The 18,778-nt window shown below is 58.6% G+C and overlaps 1 protein-coding gene across 1 annotated transcript; it reads left to right on the top strand.

Annotated features, from left to right (window-relative positions):
- The first annotated feature begins 901 nt into the window (after window positions 1-901).
- On the top strand, window positions 902-14,899 carry LOC112617335 (small glutamine-rich tetratricopeptide repeat-containing protein alpha). The gene is made up of 11 exons (XM_025374094.1): window positions 902-1,020; window positions 2,302-2,408; window positions 2,768-2,852; window positions 4,650-4,749; window positions 6,221-6,325; window positions 7,330-7,468; window positions 8,334-8,396; window positions 10,523-10,560; window positions 11,974-12,063; window positions 12,291-12,411; window positions 13,701-14,899. The coding sequence occupies exons 1-10, from the start codon at window positions 921-923 to the stop codon at window positions 12,403-12,405; spliced, it is 942 nt and encodes a 313-aa protein (XP_025229879.1). The 5' UTR covers window positions 902-920; the 3' UTR covers window positions 12,406-12,411; window positions 13,701-14,899.
- The last annotated feature ends 3,879 nt before the right edge of the window (window positions 14,900-18,778 follow it).

The following is an 18,778-nucleotide window of genomic DNA, read 5'->3' as shown; positions in this document are numbered from 1 at the left end:
GGGGGGGGGGGGCCCGGGGGGGGGTCCGGGGGGGGGACCAGGCGGATGTCGGTGGGGGACCAGGCGGTGTCCGGGGGGGGACCAGGCGGGTGTCGGGGGGGGGACCAGGCGGGTGTCCGAGGGGGGGACCAGGCGGGTGTCCGAGGGGGGACCAGGCAGGTGTCGGGGGGGGGACCAGGCGGGTGTTGGAGGGGAAACGAGACCGGTGTCTGAGGAGGAACGAGATGGGTCTCCTGGGGAACCAGACGGGGTTCTGAGGTGGAACGAGGTGGGCAGGCCTCCAAGGAGGAATGAGACGGGTCCCCAAGAAGTCCCTGGGGGGAGTCCTGCAAGTCCTGTGAAGCAGTGATGCCAGGGCAGGCCCCCCTGGCCCCGTTGGGTGCCTAAGAAATGCTTGCTGACATGCCACAAAAGAGGTAAATTGAGGAAAGGGGCAGTGGCTCTGGCTCAGGACAAGGTCTCTCCCTCAGCACCGTGGACATTGGGGCTGGATCGTTCTCTGGACTGGAGCTGTCCTGAGCACTGCAGGGTGCTGGGCAGCATCCCTGGCCCCACCCACCTCATGCCAGAAGCAGCGGCGGAGGGGACGTCCGTGGGGCCTCAGTACCACCCTCGGAGCGCTCAGGAGGCCCTGGGAGCAGGCGGGTTCTCTAGGGCAGCCCCTGCTTGCCCGCTGGCCTCACACTTTCTGGCCGTGCGCATGGCCGGATTGGTGAACTCCGGGCCTCCGGTCACCATCTGTGAAATGGGCGTGTGAAGGCCTTTCTACCTTGACCGCCCTGGAGCTGAGATGAGCCAGCACCCTTAAAGTGAGGCCCAGTGAGTTAGGGGCAGGCCTGGGGCGCCCGGAGTGGGGAGTGTGAGGGGTCCTGATGGGGGTTTCTCCTGCACCCCCAGGTATTACCTCTTCTGGGCTCAAGATGGACAACAAGAAGCGCCTGGCCTACGCCATCATCCAGTTCCTGCACGATCAGCTCCGGCACGGGGGCCTCTCGTCCGACGCGCAGGAGAGCTTGGAAGGTAGGTGGGTGCCCGCCACCTCCCCCTCCCTTCCTGGGCAGTGGCCGGCACAGTCGCCTGGTGTAGATGCCTGCTGTGTAGACGCCTGGTCCCCCACCTGGCTTCTTGGGGGAGGAAGCTGAGCCCAGAGAGGGCCGGGGCCTGCCCAGGGCCACACAGCCCCCACCCACGGCAGCCAGGGCTGAGCTGAGCCCTCCCGCCTGCCACTGCATCGTGCCACCACCATTTACTGCCTTCAGGCTGAGCTGTCTTCCGGTGGCCTTTTTCCATCTCCCCGCCTTCCACCAAGGTGTGGTTCCAGAATGTTCTCAGCACCCAGTGTGTCGCCATCGGTCACGAGAAAACAGCTCTCCTAGTGCTGGCCCCACCCCCGAGTCGCAGACCCGTTGGCGTCCTGCATGGCCTGTCCAGGCCCCAGGCACCGTGGTCTCCTGTATGGCCTTGCTCGCACTTCTGCGACACCTGGATCCGAGGCTCGGAGGGAAAGGAGGGCTCGGGGAGGCACCCTCGTGTGGCCGGCAGGTTCTGCTCTAGGTCCTCCTTCCCCACCTGTGCCTTGCTCACCTGTGTCCCCGGGCCTGCCAGGCCTCCGTAGCATGGACGCCCACTGGCAGCTGTAGGGATGTGCCTGGGATCCGGGACACAGTGCTGGGCAGGAAGTGGCCGACCCCCACTTCTGACCTGGGTTAGGACCCCGGGTCCACACGAGGAGGAGGCCAGGGCTGGTGTTGTCTGGCTTGGTGGGAGGGCCCCCTGGGTGCTGAGTCTGTTGGGTGGGCCAGCGGAGAGACGGGCCCTGTGGCTGTTTCCTGTCCTGCTATCAATGGTCCTGCCCTGGTACAAACCCAGTCACACAGGACTTTACTGGGGGCTGGCTTCAAGCGCCTGACTCAGGCCAGGCGCCCGTGGAGGTGCAGCGGCATCCGGGGCACCTCACCCCCAACGTGGCCCTGCTGCTGGGGCGGAGCCCCCACCACGCCACAGCCGGGCAGCCCCAGCATTGGGACCCCACAGAGGCCTGAGGTCACCACCTGGGCCCCACTCTGCCCACGGCCTCCCTTGCTGTCAGGCGCATAGGGTGTCTCTGTCCAGCTTTTCTTTTTGGGAGGGAGGAGGGTCCGCTGTCCCAGCCCAGAGCACAGGCGGCGGCCCCCATGTTCCAGGGTCCTTGGGAACGAACACACTTGGGGAATCGTGAGCACCACCCCCACCCTCTAGACCCGAAAACATAAGCTCGGGGCTGCGTGCAACAAGTGGGACCACCTCTGTCCCCACTTCCAGTCGCCATCCAGTGCCTGGAGACTGCATTTGGGGTGACGGTGGAAGACAGCGATCTCGCGCTCCCTCAGACTCTGCCAGAGATATTTGAAGCGGCTGCCACGGGCAAGGTGAGCCTCGAGGGTTCCCCAGCCACCGCCCCCAAAATAAGAACAGCAGCAGCAGGCAGCGCTGGGGACCCCGGGAGCCCAGCTTGCATCGTCCCCCAGGCACTCTGCCCACATCCTCTCCTGGGCAGGGGACGTGGCTGCAGGAGCACTCGGCCCTCCTTCCCCTTTTGGCGGGTCCTGAGACGCACAGTGCTGCGGTCACTTGCCCAGGGCCACATGATGGGGGCCAGGAGCCCCCTGCAGAGCCCCTGAGTCCCTCGGGGCTTGGCGGCCCTCTCTGGGGTCCTGAGGGAAGCTGAGGCTGGAGGGTGCCGGCTTGGGAGGAGAAGACAGCGAACCACCTTTGCCTTCGGGTCCAGGAGGTGCCGCAGGACCTGAGGAGCCCTGCGCGAACCCCACCTTCTGAGGAGGACTCAGCAGAGGCAGAGCGCCTCAAAACCGAAGGTAAGAGAGGACCCTCCGCCCCCCACAGATGCCTTGCCCCACCTGGACTCTGGGGCTGTGGGACCCTCACAGAGGCCGGCTGGTCCTTGGAGCCCAGGGAGCTGAAGGAAGTGCCCTGATGACCAGCACGCTGGCTTGTGGGGACGGGGACAGAAGGGGGACTGGCGAGGGCACAGGTGCAAAGAAACTTGACCTTCAGGCAGGGCACGGCCGGTGGGGATGTCAGGGGAGCGGCCCCTGCGGAAGACTGGCTGGTGGCCCCCGAAAGTTACACAGCTTCCATGAGGCCCGGCGGTTCCACCCCAGATACTAAATATGTGCCCAAAAGAGTTGGACACATGTCCACCAAAAACTCAGACACAAATGTTCACAGCAGCTGTATTCACAAGAGTCAAAAAGCAAGAACAGGCCAGGCACGGTGGCTCATGCCTGTCATCCCAGCACTTTGGGAGGCCAAGGCGGGTGGATCACGAGGTCAGGAGTTCAAGACTAGCCTGGCCAACATGGTGAAACCCCGTCTCTACTAAAAATGCAAAAAAATTAGCCAGGCGCAGTGGCGGGCACCTGTAATCCCAACTACTTAGGAGGCCGAGGCAGGAGAGTCGCTTGAACCTGGGAGGCGGAGGTTGCTGTGAGTCCAGATGGCACCATTGCACTCCAGCCTGGGTGACAAGAGTGAAACTCCGTCTCAAAAAAAAAAAAAAGAAATATTAAAAAAAAAATAAAAAGAAGCAAAAACAGCTTAAATGCTTGTCCACAATAAATGGTCAGTGCAGTGTGGCCCGTCCACACAGTGGAATGTGGATGGGTGAGGCTCTGACCCAGGCCCCAGCACAGATGCACCATGAGGACATCACGCTCAGGGAGAGACGCCAGACACAAAAGGACACACAGCGTGTGATCCCATTTCTTTCTTTCTTTCTTTTTGAGACCGAGTGTCTCTCTGTTGCCCAGGCTGGAGTGCAGTGGTGCAATCTTGGCTCACCGCAACCTCTGACTCTCTGGTTCAAGTGATTCTCCTGCCTCAGCCTCCCGAGTAGCTGGGACTACAGACACGCGCCACCACGCCTGGCTAATTTTTCTATTTTTAGTAGAGACGGATTTCACCGTGTTGGCCAGGATGGTCTCAATCTCCTGATCTCGCAATCCACCTGCCTCGGCCTCCCAAAGTGCTGGGAGTATAGGCACGAGCCACCCCTCCCGGCCTTATATTTTTAAAGCATAAGCTTTGTGGCCTGTAAATTATATCTCAGTAAAACTGTTTAAGGAAACACGCTGGTACCAGTCTTCCCCCAACACCCTCCTGAATTGGGATCTCGGGGGTGGGAGCGGGTTTCTGTCTTCAGAGCTCTCAGTTGGTTCTAGGATAGCAGCCGGGCTTTTTACTGTCCTGCCAGCTGGAACCCATGCCTTAGATAGAAGCCACATTGCTATGAAATTAGAAGGTATCAGGAGTTTTCTAAAATCCAGGCCTCCGCTTGGGCTCTTTCCAAAAGAAATGGCGAAAGGGACAGTTTCGATCCCTGGGCCGATGGGCTGTATTAACAGTTCTGTTCCCAGGGATCACCATCCAGGCAGCGAGAGCCACCATCGCCAGGCCGGGCCCTGCCGCCCCCACCTCCATCCCCCTTAGTGGATGGAGATGCCGTTTGTGATTAGTGAACCCCCCACAGATGCAGACGCCTCCTGCCCACGGCTCTGTTGAGCCCTAGGTGCCCTGAAGAACCCAGTGTGAGGCCGAGAGCCCCCGCGGGTCTGTTTGGACACCCGGGCCAGTGTTTCCCCCTCTCCCTGTAGGAAACGAGCAGATGAAAGTGGAAAACTTCGAAGCTGCCGTGCATTTCTACGGAAAAGCCATCGAGCTCAACCCAGCCAACGCCGTCTATTTCTGCAACAGGTACCAGCTCGGGGCCTGCCCAGGGCAGGGGCGGCCGTGTGCGGGGCGTCCTCCGGGATGCTTGGCAGGGACCTGAGATGGGAGAGGCCTCTGCGCTCTAGATAAGGGATCCGTTCACCGGCGGTCCCAGACCAGGAGCAAGCATCAGGCGGCCAGCGAGGGAGTCAGGGAGAGTCGACGCTCACGTTAAAATCAGGTGGCTCGCCCAGCCCTCTGGGAGGCCACGGGGGGAAGATCACTTGAGGCTGGGAGTTGGGGACCAGCCTGGGCAACATATCAAGACCCCTGTCTCCACAGAAAACGTAAAAACTAGTCTGGGGGCTGGGCACGGTGGCTCACGCCTGTAATCCCAGCACTTTGGGAGGCCAAGGCGGGTGGATTACTTGAGATCAAGAGTTTGAGACCAGCCTGTCCAACATGGTGAAACCATGTCTTTACTAAAAATACAAAATTAGCCGGGCGTGGTGGTGTACACCTGTAATCCCAGCTACTTGAGAGGCTGAGGTATGAGAATGACTTGAACCTAGGAGGCAGAGGTTGCAGTGAGCCAAGATCGCGCCACTGCACTCCACCCTGGAGACTCTGTCTCCAAAAAAACCCGAAAAAAAAAAAAATTAGCTGGACGTGGTGGCGCACGCCTGTAATCCCAGCTAACTGGGAGACTGAGGCAGGAGAATCACTTGAACCTGGGAAGCGGAGCTTGCAGTGAGCTGAGATTGTGTCACTGCACTCCAGCCTGGGCAGCAGAGCAAAACCCTGTTTCAAAAATAAATACATACGTACATACATACATATATACATACGTACATACACACATACATGTGTACATACATACGTACGTACATACATACATACAAAATCAGGTGTCGCGGCGTTCCACGTGGATGTCAAGCCAAGAAAATAATCCAGTATGTGGAGGGTTGAGGTTTTTTCGAACGTGTGGTCTGGGATCTGCTTTAGGCTTGCAGAACAGTTGCAGAGGGAGTGCAGGGTCCCTGGCCGCTTGTCACGGGGTAGTTTATTCTCCACTTACGCTTCTCCGTACTTTGAAAAAGTCGTAAAGAGAAACACTAAACACGAAAATGGTGAAGACAATTCAGATGCTGTAAGCCAAGAGCTTTGAGCTTTGACATTGGTCTGAGTTCTTTTTTTACTGATACGTAAATAATTTGTCAACGAAACTTGGGTGTAAGTTCCCACACTCATTGCTCTTGTGCAGCCATGGATTGGAACAGTTTTTGCAAATAAAATTCAGAGTTGCAGTCCCAAGTGGCTGTTGGTGCTTTGAGCGCGCATCTGTCTAAGAGCATCTCAGTGGCTACACCTCTCAGCTTTCGCCGTCAGCCCTGTTTTACAGAGGGGGGAACCTGAGGCCGTTCCTCCAGGAAGCTGAAGAAGAAGGCCCCCCTCCAGGGCTGCCTACTGGGCTCAGAGCTGCCAGTGAGGGACCTGCCCTGCCTTTCTTCCCCAGAGCCGCGGCCTACAGCAAACTCGGCAACTATGCAGGCGCGGTGCAGGACTGTGAGCGGGCCATCTGCATCGACCCCGCCTACAGCAAGGCCTACGGCAGGATGGGGTGAGTGCCTGTCTGCAGCCACACCTTTCCAGTCTCTCGGGGCTCCTCCTCTCCTGCTCCTGCTTCCTCTCTTGTGTGGCTTTTTCCCCCACCCACAACCGATTCTCCCCGCCCAGTTCAGTTCAGCTCTGACACTAGCCGTTCGGAGCCAACGTAGCCCCTACAGGTCGCAGGCTCAGCCCCACAGACGCCCTGCATCACGTGCCACTCGGAGATCCCCGGGCCCCTTGCTTCTCCCGACTGGCTGTCCACTGGGGTTCCCGTGGCCCCTACTCGGGCTCCGTTGTTTGCTGGGGCGGCTCACAGAGCTCAGGGAAGCACCTGGTTTATGATGAAGGACACAGGAGGGGTCTGAGGGCGAGGCCAGGAGGGTCCCCGGGGCAGGAGCCTGTGCCCCGTGCCGCTGGTGCCACCCTCCCAGCATGAGAAGCAGTTCATTCGCCTGCTTCTGTGAACGCCCTTGCTCAAAGTTCGTGGGACTGGGTCTCCCCGGAGGCTGGGGAGGGTCCTGTTCACCTGCCCAGTCTCCCCAGAACCTGCCTCCTTCTGGGCTCTCTAGGGGCCCCAAGTCACCTCAGTAGTGAAGACTCAGGTGGGGGTCAGGGGCTGCTTGTGGACAACAGGAGACACGTCTGTCACTGAGTTCCCAGGGTCCTCGATGCCCTGTGCCAGAAAGCGGGGCCAAGACCACATCCACGCATTTCCTGTGACCCTGAGCCGGCCCGCTCCCTCCTCTCAGCCCGCTCTGGGCTTTGAGGCCTCGTGTGCGGCCCCATGGGGACGCCAGTTCTTGTGCGGCAGCGGTGTTCTCATGTCTGTCTCCCTTGGTCCCGCCCCTGGGCCCCTAGAAAGCCAGGTTTGTCTCCAGCCAGCTGACAGTGGGCAGGGGGTGCCGCCATCCGAGGCGGTTTGGGGATTGCTGGGACCACTGGGGACGAGGGCTTGGGTGGGGCCTCCTGGAGCTGGGCAGACGGGAACAGGCCATCCCTGGTGCTCTCCTCCAGCCTGGCGCTCTCCAGCCTGAACAAGCACGTGGAGGCCGTGGCCTACTACAAGAAGGCCCTGGAGCTGGACCCTGACAACGAGACGTACAAGTCCAACCTCAAGATAGCGGAGCTGAAGCTGCGGGAGGCCCCCAGCCCCGTGAGTGCAGCGGGGCGAGTGGCTCCAGAACGCGGAGCGGAGCTGACTGTGCGGGTCGGGGACAGGACCTCGGGCGCACCAGCGGCTCTCGGCCTAACCTGGGTGTCGTGAAGGTCCGGGGTTTGTTTCGGTCGATGGTGAGATGCACAGGCGTGGAAGTGACTGTCGTGAGGAGGAGGTTCATGCCCCAGAGCTCTGGAACCAGCAGGCGGCCGCAGGCCTGCGAGGGGAGGCAGAGGGAGGGGCACAGACAGGACGCTCGATGTGGGTTTTGCGGCGGGGCCGGGTGAGGAGGCTTAGGGTGGGCGGGTTGGAGCCATCTCATTAGACCAGGCCTGAGGGCTGCCACTGGTTGCCTGATTCCTGGCCTGGGGGTGAGTGGGGCAGGTGGATCGTGGCCCTGGGGTGATGGGGCAGGTGCTGAGGGTGTGGGTTCCGGGTTGGTTTGTATTTCAAAGGTGTGTTTCTGGGTGAGTCATTTGCTGTCTCTGGGAATTGGCTACTCCAGGAGGGGGCGGCTCTGCCAGGCCAGCAAGGCCCCAAGGTGTCAAAGTGGCAGAATACAGGAAATAAACACAGGATAATAGACTGTGTTTTTGTGGCCTGTGGAGTTGTGCGGGAGATAAACACGGGATGAGAGACTGTGTCCCCGGGCGTCGGGCTGTGCGGGGGATAAACACAGGATAGAATGTTCCTCCCCGGGCGGTTGGGCTGTGCTTCATGCTGCCTGCCTCAAAGCACCCGCTGGCCGCAGTTTGATAGAATGTCTGAGCCTGTGGGGGGCCGTTGTTTCTGGGTTCCAGGGAGCTTATTCAGCGTGGCCTCTGGTCCAGGCCGCACTAACCAGGGCTGTTCTCATCCTCAGACGGGAGGCGTGGGCAGCTTCGACATCGCCGGCCTGCTCAACAACCCCGGCTTCATGAGCATGGTAAGGGCCCGCCCCTCCTCCCTGTCCATGGTACCTGTGCCACGCCCCAGGCCTGCATCTTCTGTGTCACTGCTGCTGGCCAGGGCTTCCTTGCCTCGGCACTGCTGGCGTCTGGGACCAGATGGTTCCTGTCTGTGGGGCCATCCCAGGCACCGCGGGGCACTGGCAGCGTCCCTGGCCTCACCCACCCCATGTCAGGAGCACCCCCACCCTCAGCTTTGACGATCAAAGGTGTCCCCGATGTTAATGTCCCAAGCAAGACGTACCAGTAGTGAGCACCGAAAACTGCGTCCTGGCTCTCCTGGCTGAATAGCCCGGGGAGATCACACCCCCGCCCCACCCCGGCGTGGGCTCCCCCTCGCAGTGCAGAGACACTGATTACAATACAGCCGTGTCTGCCTGCAAGGGAAGCAGACATGGTTCAGGCAAGGGAAGCAGAGCGCCGGGCGCCCTGGGCACAGGTGTACCTCCCGATGCCCAGGCACTCGTTCTTCCAGAGGGACAGGCTTTGGCAGGGGGTTCCTTGACTGGGATCCTTGGAGAGCCACCCACCCACACACGCATGTTCATTCCCTGGGAGGTCTGTGTGCCCTGGGACCACTCTGCAGGCTCCCACGGCCTCAGGGTGCAGGGACTTGCCTAAGGCTGTTAGGGGGAGAAAAGCCCTCAGCCTCACTGGCCGTCAGAAAAATGCCCCAGCCGCGCCAGGGGCCCTGCCTGGGCCGTGCCATTCAGCAGAGGCCGCACCTCTTACTGTAACCCTCGGCCTCTGGCCAGGCTGCCAGGGGAACGCGTGCTCCCTCATCATGGGATGGAGGGTGAGTGGGCCCCAGCCCTCCACGGGGCCTCTCAGCCTGGCCATGGCACAGACTCCTTTTCCCTTTAGACATCTGAGGTTGGCAGAATAAGGCCCGCAGCTGGGTTTTGTTAATAAAGTTTTTTTTTTTTTTGAGATGGAGTCTCACTCTGTTGTGTCTCCCAGGTTCAAGCGATTCTCCTGCCTCACCCTCCTGAGTAGCTGGGATTACAGGTGCCCACCACCACACCCAGCTAATTTTGGTATTTTTTAGTAGAAATGGGTTTCACCATGTTAGCCAGGCTGGTCTCGAACTCATGACCTTGTGATCCGCCTGCCTCGGCTCCCCAAAGTGCTGGGATTACAGGTGTGAGCCACTGTGCCTAACCAATAAAGTTTTACTGACACACAGCCGTGCCCATTCATGCTTCTAGTGTCAGTGGTGGCTTTTACGATACAGTGGCAGAGCTGAGTAGTTGGGTCAGGCACCCCAAGTCTGGAAAGGCTGAGAGTATTTACACACTGGCCCTTTACACAGCGAGTTTGCCACACCTCTGAGCCACCTGTTTTCAACAGGTCCAAAGGAATAATCCCAAGTGGAAAGTTAACGTGAGAAAGTGCCCAGTACAGTGCTATTTATTTATTTGTTTATTTATTTTTACTTCTTTTTTGAGACAGAGTCTTGCTCTGTCACCCAGGCTGGAATGCAGTGGTACGATCTCGGCTCACTGCAAGCTCCGCCTCCCTGCAAGCTCCGCCTCCCAGGTTCAGGCAATTTTCCTGCCTCAGCCCCCCTAGTAGCTGGGATTACAGGTGCGCACCACCACACCCAGCTAATTTCGTATTTTTAGTAGAGACGGGGTTTCACCATGTTGGTTAGGCTGGTCTCGAACTCCTGACCTCAAGCGATCTGCCTGCCTCGGCCTCCCAAAGTGCTGGGATTCCAGACGTGAGCTCCCGTGCTCGGCCACAGTGCTATTGATTGATAGAGCAAAACTGGAACCAAATCTGCTAAACCAAATCTGCTAAAGTAGACACAGCAGCTAAAATAACCAAACGCATCCACACGGTGAAACCGTGCAGCCAGTGAGAGAACGCTGCTAAAGCAGGAACCCGAAACAGGATTTAAGTCACAATGTGGAGGTCACAGCTCATGGGTGGGGGGACGAGAATGTAGGGAAAAGGGTACGAAAGACCAAATGCTCGGCTCTTACTGTTCGCTGGCGTGCTGGCGCCCGGGGTCAAGGCTGGTGAAGAGGGAAAGTGTCTGATGAAAGAGAGCGATGTGCCTGGAGCTTTGTCTTCCTGACAAATTTGTTCTGTTCTTCAGGCTTCAAACCTAATGAACAACCCCCAGATTCAGCAGCTGTAAGTGACAACCGGGCTCCTCCGCGTCGTCTTGTGGTTACGTTTCCTTCTATTGTGGGAAAATGCACCTGACATAAAACTAGCCACTTTAAAGTACACAACTTCATGGTGTTACGTACATTCACACTGTCAGGCAGCTGTCACCACCATTGAGCGCCAGCACGTCTTCGTCACCTCCGAAAGAAGCCCCTTCCCCATCACCTGTCACTCCCCAACCCCTCTCCCATCCCCGGACAGCCACGCATCCCCTTCCCGTCTCTGTGGCTGGGCCTGTCCTGGACATTTCATAGAAACAGGGTCACACACTGCGTGGTCTTTTGTGTCTGACGTCTTTCACTGAGCGTGACATCCTCAAGGTGCATCTGCGCTGAGGCCTGGGTCAGGGCCTCGCTCCTTTTCGTGGCTGAGTAATATTCCAGTGTGGATGGACCACGCTGTGCTGATCCACACGTCTATCCGTGGACATTTGGGCTGTTTCTACCTTTTGTGTGTTGTGAACGGTGCTGCTTGAGCATGGGTGTGCAAGCATCTGTGTGGATCCTGCCCATTTCTCTTGTGTATAAACCTCTGAGTGCAGTTGCTGGCTTATGGGGTAACTCCCCAGTGAACTCTGTGCTTATTGGGGAACTGCTCGCCTGTTTTCATGGTGAAATCATTTTTTTTTTTTGAAACGGAGTCTCACTCTGTCACCCAGGTTTGAGTGCAGTGGCACAATCTTGGCTCATTGCAACCTCTGCCTCCTGGGATCAAGTGGGTCTCCTGTCTCAGCTTCCCAAGTAGCTGGAATTACAGGCACCCGCCACCACGCCTAGCTAATTTTTGCATTTTTAGTAGAGATGGGGGTTTCACCATGTTGGCCAGGCTGGTCTTGAACTCCTGACCTCAGGTGATCCACCCACCTCGGCCTCCCAAAGTAGAGGGATGACAGGTGTGAGCCACTGCGGCTGGCCCATGGTCAAATCTAAAAGCATAGTTTCCTGGCCACAGCACCGTGGCCATTTGGGCTGGACCAGTTTCTGGAGCGGGGCCGTCCTGGGCACTGCAGGGTACTAACAGCATCTCTAGCCTCCACCCACTGCATGTCAGGAGTCCCCCCGCCGCCGCTGTCTTGGCGTAACCCGATCGTGGCTGTTGAAAATGTCGGCTGCCACTGCAGGGGTCCTCTGGGGGCAGGATCACCCCCTGGCTGAGAACCATGGTCTTTAGGCCAAAGAAGGAAGGGTGTTCCGGGAAAGCGGGTGAACTCACAGGCTGGGTTTGGGCCCAGGAGGCCCGCCAGGTGGTGAGAGAGAATCCTCTCCTGTGGGGGACGGTGAGGGGCTGAGAGGGATTCTCTCCCGGGCCACTGCGAGGGGCTGCGGTGGGGATGGCGGTCAGGCTGTCCGGCGGCGAGTCACGTGCTCTCTCCTACAGCATGTCCGGCATGATTTCGGGTGGCAGCAACCCCTTGGGCACTCCCGGCACCAGCCCCTCGCAGAACGACCTGGCCAGCCTCATCCAGGCGTGAGTGCATCTGCTTCGAGCAGCACATGGGTGGCGGGCAGGGCGCGCGGGTGGAAGGGAGGGAGGAGAGCGGAAGTGTTGCGTCCCCTGCTCTGAAGGGTCTGGCGTCCTCTGGCGAGGGGTCAGACCTGTCTTTGGGGCGGAGGGCCTGAGGGGTCAGCTGGGGATGGACGGGTGCAGCAGGCAGGTTCCTGGCCCCGACGGAGCCCCGTGCGCCCTCCCCGCAGGGGTCAGCAGTTTGCCCAGCAGATGCAGCAGCAGAACCCAGAGTTGATAGAGCAGCTCAGGAGCCAGATCCGGAGTCGGACGCCCAGCGCCAGCAACGATGACCAGCAGGAGTGACGCCGCGTGAGTGCCCGGGGCCGGGGGGCTGGGGGGTGGCCAGCAGGAGTGATGCCGCGTGAGTGCCCAGTGGTGAGGGCAGCCAGCAGGAGTGGATGCCCGGGGACTGCAGAGCCTGTCTGGACACTGGACGGCAAGTCCTGGGTGCATCCAGCTCAGAAGATCGCCCTGAACCACCGGGGCAGGTGGGGGCATCTCTGGGCATTGGGCCCCTTTCCAGGCAGCCACCAAGTCCTGCTCCCCACTCCTGTTTCCCATCTGTGGGTTGGGGCTGGGTGGATTAGGGGGAAGCCACGGCTTCCCGGAAGGGCTGGCGTCTGGGGTCTGGGTGGGGATTAGGGGAGAGCCATGGCTCCTTGGAAGGGGCTGGTGTCTGGGCTGGCTTGGTTTCCTTCCCCAGGGCCCCTGAGTTCAGTCCTGTCCATCTCCAGCAGACGCCGGCTCCCTGAGCGTGGGAGGCTCCGGGCCTCCCCAGGAGGTGTTTTCATTCTGCTCTGACGTGGCCTCTTCGTTTTGTCATCGTCCCCTCCTCATATACACACTCTTTCATTTTTAAGCCATAATTATTGTAGACAAATTTAAAGGACAAAAATGTTAAAAAGCAGCAAGAACGATCTTAATCTTTTTTTTTTTTTTTTTTTTGAGAACATCCTGCTCTGTCACCCCGGCTGGAGGGCAGTGGTACAGTCACATTTCACTGCAGCCTCAACCTCGTGGGCTCAAGTGTCCCACCTCAGCCTCCCCAGTAGCTGGACCTCCAGGCGCACGCCGCTGCGCCTCGCTGATTTTTGTATTTTCTTTAGAGATAGGATCTCATTATGTTGCCCAGTGGCCTCAACTCCTGGGCTCAAGCGATCCTCCCGCCTCAGCCTCCCAAAGTGCTGAGATTACAAGTGTGAGCCCTGCATTCAGCCCAGCCTTAATCTTTTCACCCAGAGCAATCAACATGAATATTTTGGCCGCCTTTTCTTCCAGTCTTTCCTTTTTTTTTTTTTTTTTTTAAATAGTTGAGGTGGATTTTTTACCAATGTAACCTCATACACAAAGTACCACCACACTGTAGACCCTTCTAGGTCATGACGGTGTTCTCTGTGCCACCAGCCACACGTGGCCCTGAGTGTCTGGAGCGCTTCTGGCGCGGCTGTGGCACTGACGTTCACTGAAATAGCCGCTGTGGCCCCCGGCTGCTGGTGGTAAGCGCCGTCCACTCTGGGCCTCTCCCGCTGCCTGGAGTGCGCAGTGCAGCCTTGGTCCCCACCTGCGCTCTGACTGCCTTCACGTCTGTCCCCCTCCAGCCGCTCCCGGTGTGATCGCGTCCTTCCCTGGCTGACTGGAAGCCTCTGGTTGTCTGCCGTTTCCTCCTGTTGGACTGCCCGAGAGAGGGGAAGAGAGAGACCTCGGACCTGCATGTGAAGATGGATTTTCCCCTTTTATCTCTGTCCTCCTCCACTCCCTTTTTGTAACTCCCTGACAGCCCCCAAACCCTTCTTGAAATGAGAGCCAGCAAGCTGAGCACAGACCAGCAGCGACCTACCTTCCAGCCCCCAGAAAGCTCAGTCACCTGAGTGTTTTCTAGAATCCTGGGGGACTCCCAGGCCGCTCTCGGAGAAGCGACTGGTTTCACGTTCAGCCGTGTGGCTTCCAAAGCCTTTTACAGCCCCCGCCCCCCATCCCGTGGTGTGTCTGCAGGAACTCTCCCGTCCGTGAGAAGCCGCTTTCCCAGTCGACCTCCCGGCCACCCTGGCCCCGTGCCTGCTCGGAGGAGCTCACTGCCAGCCGCGGCCTGCGCGCCATGGGTCATGTGTGTTTGCATGAGGAACTCTTTAGTGGCAGACACCTCAGAGACGGCTGCGGTCACCCCCCGCCTCCGCGGCCCAGGAGCCGTCCTGGGTGCATAGGACCAGTTTCTGTGACTCTTCTCCAGTTGGGCGTGTTGACAGACATGCGTTTCCCCTCCTCCCACCCTCATTTTCTGGTCCTTGCGACAGAACCAGGGGCGACATCATGACCTTCTGTCCCGGCTGCCTTAGCCCTGGGCACAGGGAAGGCAGCTGGGCTGTTTCTGTCTGTCCCGTCCTGCTGTCCTTCTGTCCTGGGTGTTTCACGGACCCAGGGCCCCCCCAGGAAGCTTATCCCCCCTATTCTGGGTGGAGGCCACGGGGCACCTCAGGTGCCACCCACCTTGGCCCTAAAACAGCCACCAGGAAAGCAGCCAGACAGCCGGACAGCAGGGGGCCTGTCTCGGTTCCTGAGGCCTGGGGGTGGCAGGCGAGCCCACGCGCCGTGGTCCCGGCCGCAGGGTTGTCAGGCGGAGCGTCCTGGGGCTCCCTGGCTCTTGGCCGTCTGTGAGGTAGGCGCAGTACCGTGTGTCGTAGGTAACAGTAGGAACGGGGGCCGCCGCGGCCCTGCAGCCCCTCACGGCGGTGAGGCGTGTGCCAAGCCCACCCGGGGTGCAGGGCGTGACGTGTGAGGAATAAATAGGCATTGTGACCTCTGTCTGTCTTCGTGTTGACCTTGGCGCCACCGATACCCCCCAACCCCAGACCTCGAGAAAACCCCCGGCACGGAGTTTGCACATCAGCCGCGCTGCTTGTGAGTGAGTCCCGCCGCGACGCCTGGAGCCGCACTTCCCGGGTGACGGGTCATGGGAGGTTCCGGACAGTCCGCCTCTACCCTCTGCTGTCTCCGTTCCCTCTGCCTCCGCCCCCAGCTGCGTCCTGGTGCAGAGGGTCACCCCACGGTCGGGTGAGATGCCTCGGTCCTCGGCAGAGAGTGATCATATTGTCTGTTGCTTTTCTTTTTTCTTTTTTTTTTTTTTTGAGACCGAGTTTTGCCCTAGGTGCCCAGGCTGGAGTGCAGTGGTGCGACCTTGGCTCACCGCAGCTTCCACCTCCCGGGTTCAAGTGATTCTCCTGCCCCAGCCTCACGAGTAGGTGGGATTACAGGCGTGCACCACCACGCCCAGCTAACTTTTTGTGTTTTTAGTAGAGACGGGTTTTCTCCATGTTGGTCAGGCTGGTCTCGAACTCCCAACCTCAGGTGATTTGCCCACCTCGGCTTTCCAAAGTACAGGGATTACAGGCGTGAGCCACCACGCCTGGCCTCGTCTGTTGCTTTTCTAGCATATTGTAACTCCGTAAATGCTGTATTCTGTAACCAGAGGCACCTCCCTTTCACAACGGCTCCAGTTGAGAGGATGGTCCCAGGCAGGAAGGAACCCGGAGAGCTTCCGGGCCTGTCTCGGCCCCAACCCTAGGCTGCTGCACAGGGTTTTGTCGAGAACACAGAAGCTGCTCCCCGGGCCGGGCGCGGCGGCTCACGCCTGTCATCCCAGGACTTTGGGAGGCTGAGGCGGGTGGATCACTTGAGGTGAGGAGTTCAAGACCAGCCTGGCCAACATGATGAAACCCCATCTCCACTAAAAATACCAAAAAAAATTGGCGGGCATGGTGGCAGGTGCCCATAGTCCCAGCTCCTCAGGAGGCAGAGGCAGGAGAATCACTGGAACCCGGGAGATGGAGGTTGCAGTGAGCTGAGATCACACCGTTGCTCTCCAGCCTGGGGAACAGAGCGAGACTACGTCTCAAAAACATAAAAACGAAAGAACAGCTCCCTGAAGGTCACCTAAACTTTGGTGGACTGTGAATTCCTGTTTCCCACAAGCCAAGGTTGGGCACCGGCACCCCCATGCCAGAGACAGAGAAACTGAGGCCTGGCTGTCAGGCCCGAGGTCACCCCACCTGTGAGTGTCTGAACCTGGCAGAGCCCTGGCGGGGCCTCTGGCTCAGGACCCCGCCTCCAGCACCCCTCTTCTCCACCCCTGCAATCGCAGGAAGAACCGAGAGCTGCAGGGGCAGAGTTTCTGGTTCAGCCGCGACCTCTGTCAGCTCCCAAAAATCACACACCAAAAAGTCACAAAATGCAAAGAACAGCTGCCCCGGGATTGCCGGGTCTAGTGCTGAAGAGGCCTGGCTGTGGGAGACAGGTGTGCACTTCAGGTCTCCAGCAGAGCTTCTCACCCGGGTGGCTCGTGCCCCAGGGCACACTTAGCTGGACAGCATCTGGGGACACAAGTGGTTGCTGCAATGGTGGGGGTAGAGGCGAGGGATGCTGCTCAGCCCCCTGCAGGGCCCAGGACAGCCCCACCCCAGAGAATGATCTGGCCCCAGTGTCCACAGAGCCTGGGCGGTGAAAGGGGAACCGTGGATGAGCGATGCTCTTTAGACTGTCCTCAGCTCAGCAGCAGCAGCGTGTCCTAGAGGCGCGGTAGAAACTCTTAAGTCTTGGGCCCCACTCCAGGCCAGGCGCAGTGGCTCACGCCTGCAATCCCAGCACTTTGAGAAGCTGAGGAAGGGGGATGGCTTGATCCCAGGAGTTCAAGATCAGCCTGGGCAGGATGGTGACCCTCAGCTGGGCGCAGTGGCTCACGCCTGTAATCCCAGCACTGTGGGAGGCCGAGGCGGGCAGATCACCTGAGGTCAGGAGTTCGAGACTAGCCTGGCCAACATAGTGAAACCCTGTCTCTACTAAAAATACAAAAATTAGCCTTGCATGGTGGTGGGCGCCTGTAATCCCAGCTACTTGGGAGACTGAGGCAGGAGAATCGCTTGAACCCAGGAGGCGGAGGTTGCAGTGAGCCGAGATCGCACCACTGCACTTCAACCTGGGCAACAAGAGTGAAACTGCATCTCAAAAACAAAAAATATGATGGTGAGCCTCCATCTGTACCAAAAAAAAAATTTAGCCAGACATGGTGGTGCTCATTTGTAGTCCCTGCTCCTCAGGAGGCTGAGGCAGGAGGATCACTGGAGCCTGGGAGTTTGAGGTTGTTGTGAGTTATTATCACACCGCTGTACTCCAGCCTGGGCAAAAGAGCAAGACTTTGTCTCAAAAAATAAAAAATAGGCCAGGCACAGTGGCTCACGCCTGTAGTCCCAACTCTTTGGGAGGCCAAGGTGGGCAGATCACGAGGTCAGGAGATCAAGACCATCCTGGCTAACATGGGGAAACCTCATCTCTACTAAAAATACAAAAACTAGGCGGGCGTGGTTGCAGGCGCCTGTAGTCCCAGCTACTCAGGAGACGGAGGCAAGAGAATGGTGTGAACCTGGGAGGCGGAGCTTGCAGTGAGCCGAGATCGCGGCCACTGCACTCCAGCCTGGGCGATAAAGCGAGACTCCGTCTCAAAAAAAAAAAAAAATTAAAAATAAGTCAGGGCCGGGCTCGGCGGCTCACACCTGTCATCCCAGCACTTTGGAAGGCCGAGGCGGGCAGATCACTTGAAGTCAGGAGTTCAAGACTAGCCCGGCCAATGTGGTGAAACCCCGTCTCTACTAAAAATGCAACAATTAGCCGGGCGTGGTGATGCACACCTGTAATCCCAGCTACTCGGGAGGCTGAGGCAGGAGAATCGCTTGAACCTGGAGGTGGAGGTTGCAGTGAGTCAAGATGGCACCGCTGCACTCCAGCCCGGGCGACAGAGTGAGTGAGACTCTTATCTCAAAAGAAAAAAAAAAATTAGATACGTGTGTGGGCCCCAGTTGTATGTTCATCAAACCCTCTAGCGCCCACCAAATTTAAGACCCAATGGTCCCTCTGTGTCCTGCTTCTTGTATTTAGCCAGCCCCTCCACTCCCATTGGATCTGCATCCTATTTATTTATATTTTTTTGAGATGGAGTTTCGCTATTGCTGCCTAGGCTGGAGTGCAGTGGAGTGCAATGGCGTGATCTTGGCTCACTGCAATCTCCACCTCCCAGGTTCAAGCGATTCTCCTGCCTCAACCTCCCCGAGTAGCTGGGACTACAGGCACCCGCCACCACGCCCAGCTAATTTTTGTATTTTGGGTAGAGACAAGGTTTCACCACATTGGCCGGGCCAGTCTTGAACTCCTGACCTCAGGTGATCTGCCCGTCTCGGCCTCCCAGAGTGCTGGGATGACAGGTGTGAGCCACTGCGCCTGGCTGGATCCGCATTGTAAGTCAAACAGCCCAGGTGATGGCGATGCCCCTGTTTGGAGAAGCCCCACTACGGGAAACACCTGCAGACACTGTTGCAGGAGGCACGTAGCCGGCACGTAGCCCAGCCGCAGCCGACTCGCCCTTCAGTCTTGGTAGACGACCTCGGCTTATTTCCTCCCATCTCGTGTCCATCACTGGGAAAGCCTGTACAGCCTCTTCCCGGTTGACCCCGAACCCAGCCCAAGCCTTTAAGAGACCCCGGAAAGTTTCTGTTTTGGAATCACCTCAGGGTGGAGAGGAGGAGGGGCGGCGAGGGGGAGCTGTCATCCCAGAACCAGCGGCTTCTCTGTGCCACTTGATGAGAAGCGTGTCATAGATAACGGCGTGTCGATCCCACGCAAGTTAGAAATAGGG

The sequence above is a fragment of the Theropithecus gelada genome, unplaced genomic scaffold, assembly GCF_003255815.1.
Source record: "Theropithecus gelada isolate Dixy unplaced genomic scaffold, Tgel_1.0 HiC_scaffold_16039, whole genome shotgun sequence".
Classification (NCBI taxonomy): Eukaryota; Metazoa; Chordata; class Mammalia; order Primates; family Cercopithecidae; genus Theropithecus; species Theropithecus gelada.
Note: the sequence above shows the minus strand (reverse complement) of the source record. Positions and strands in the feature narration are given on the sequence as shown.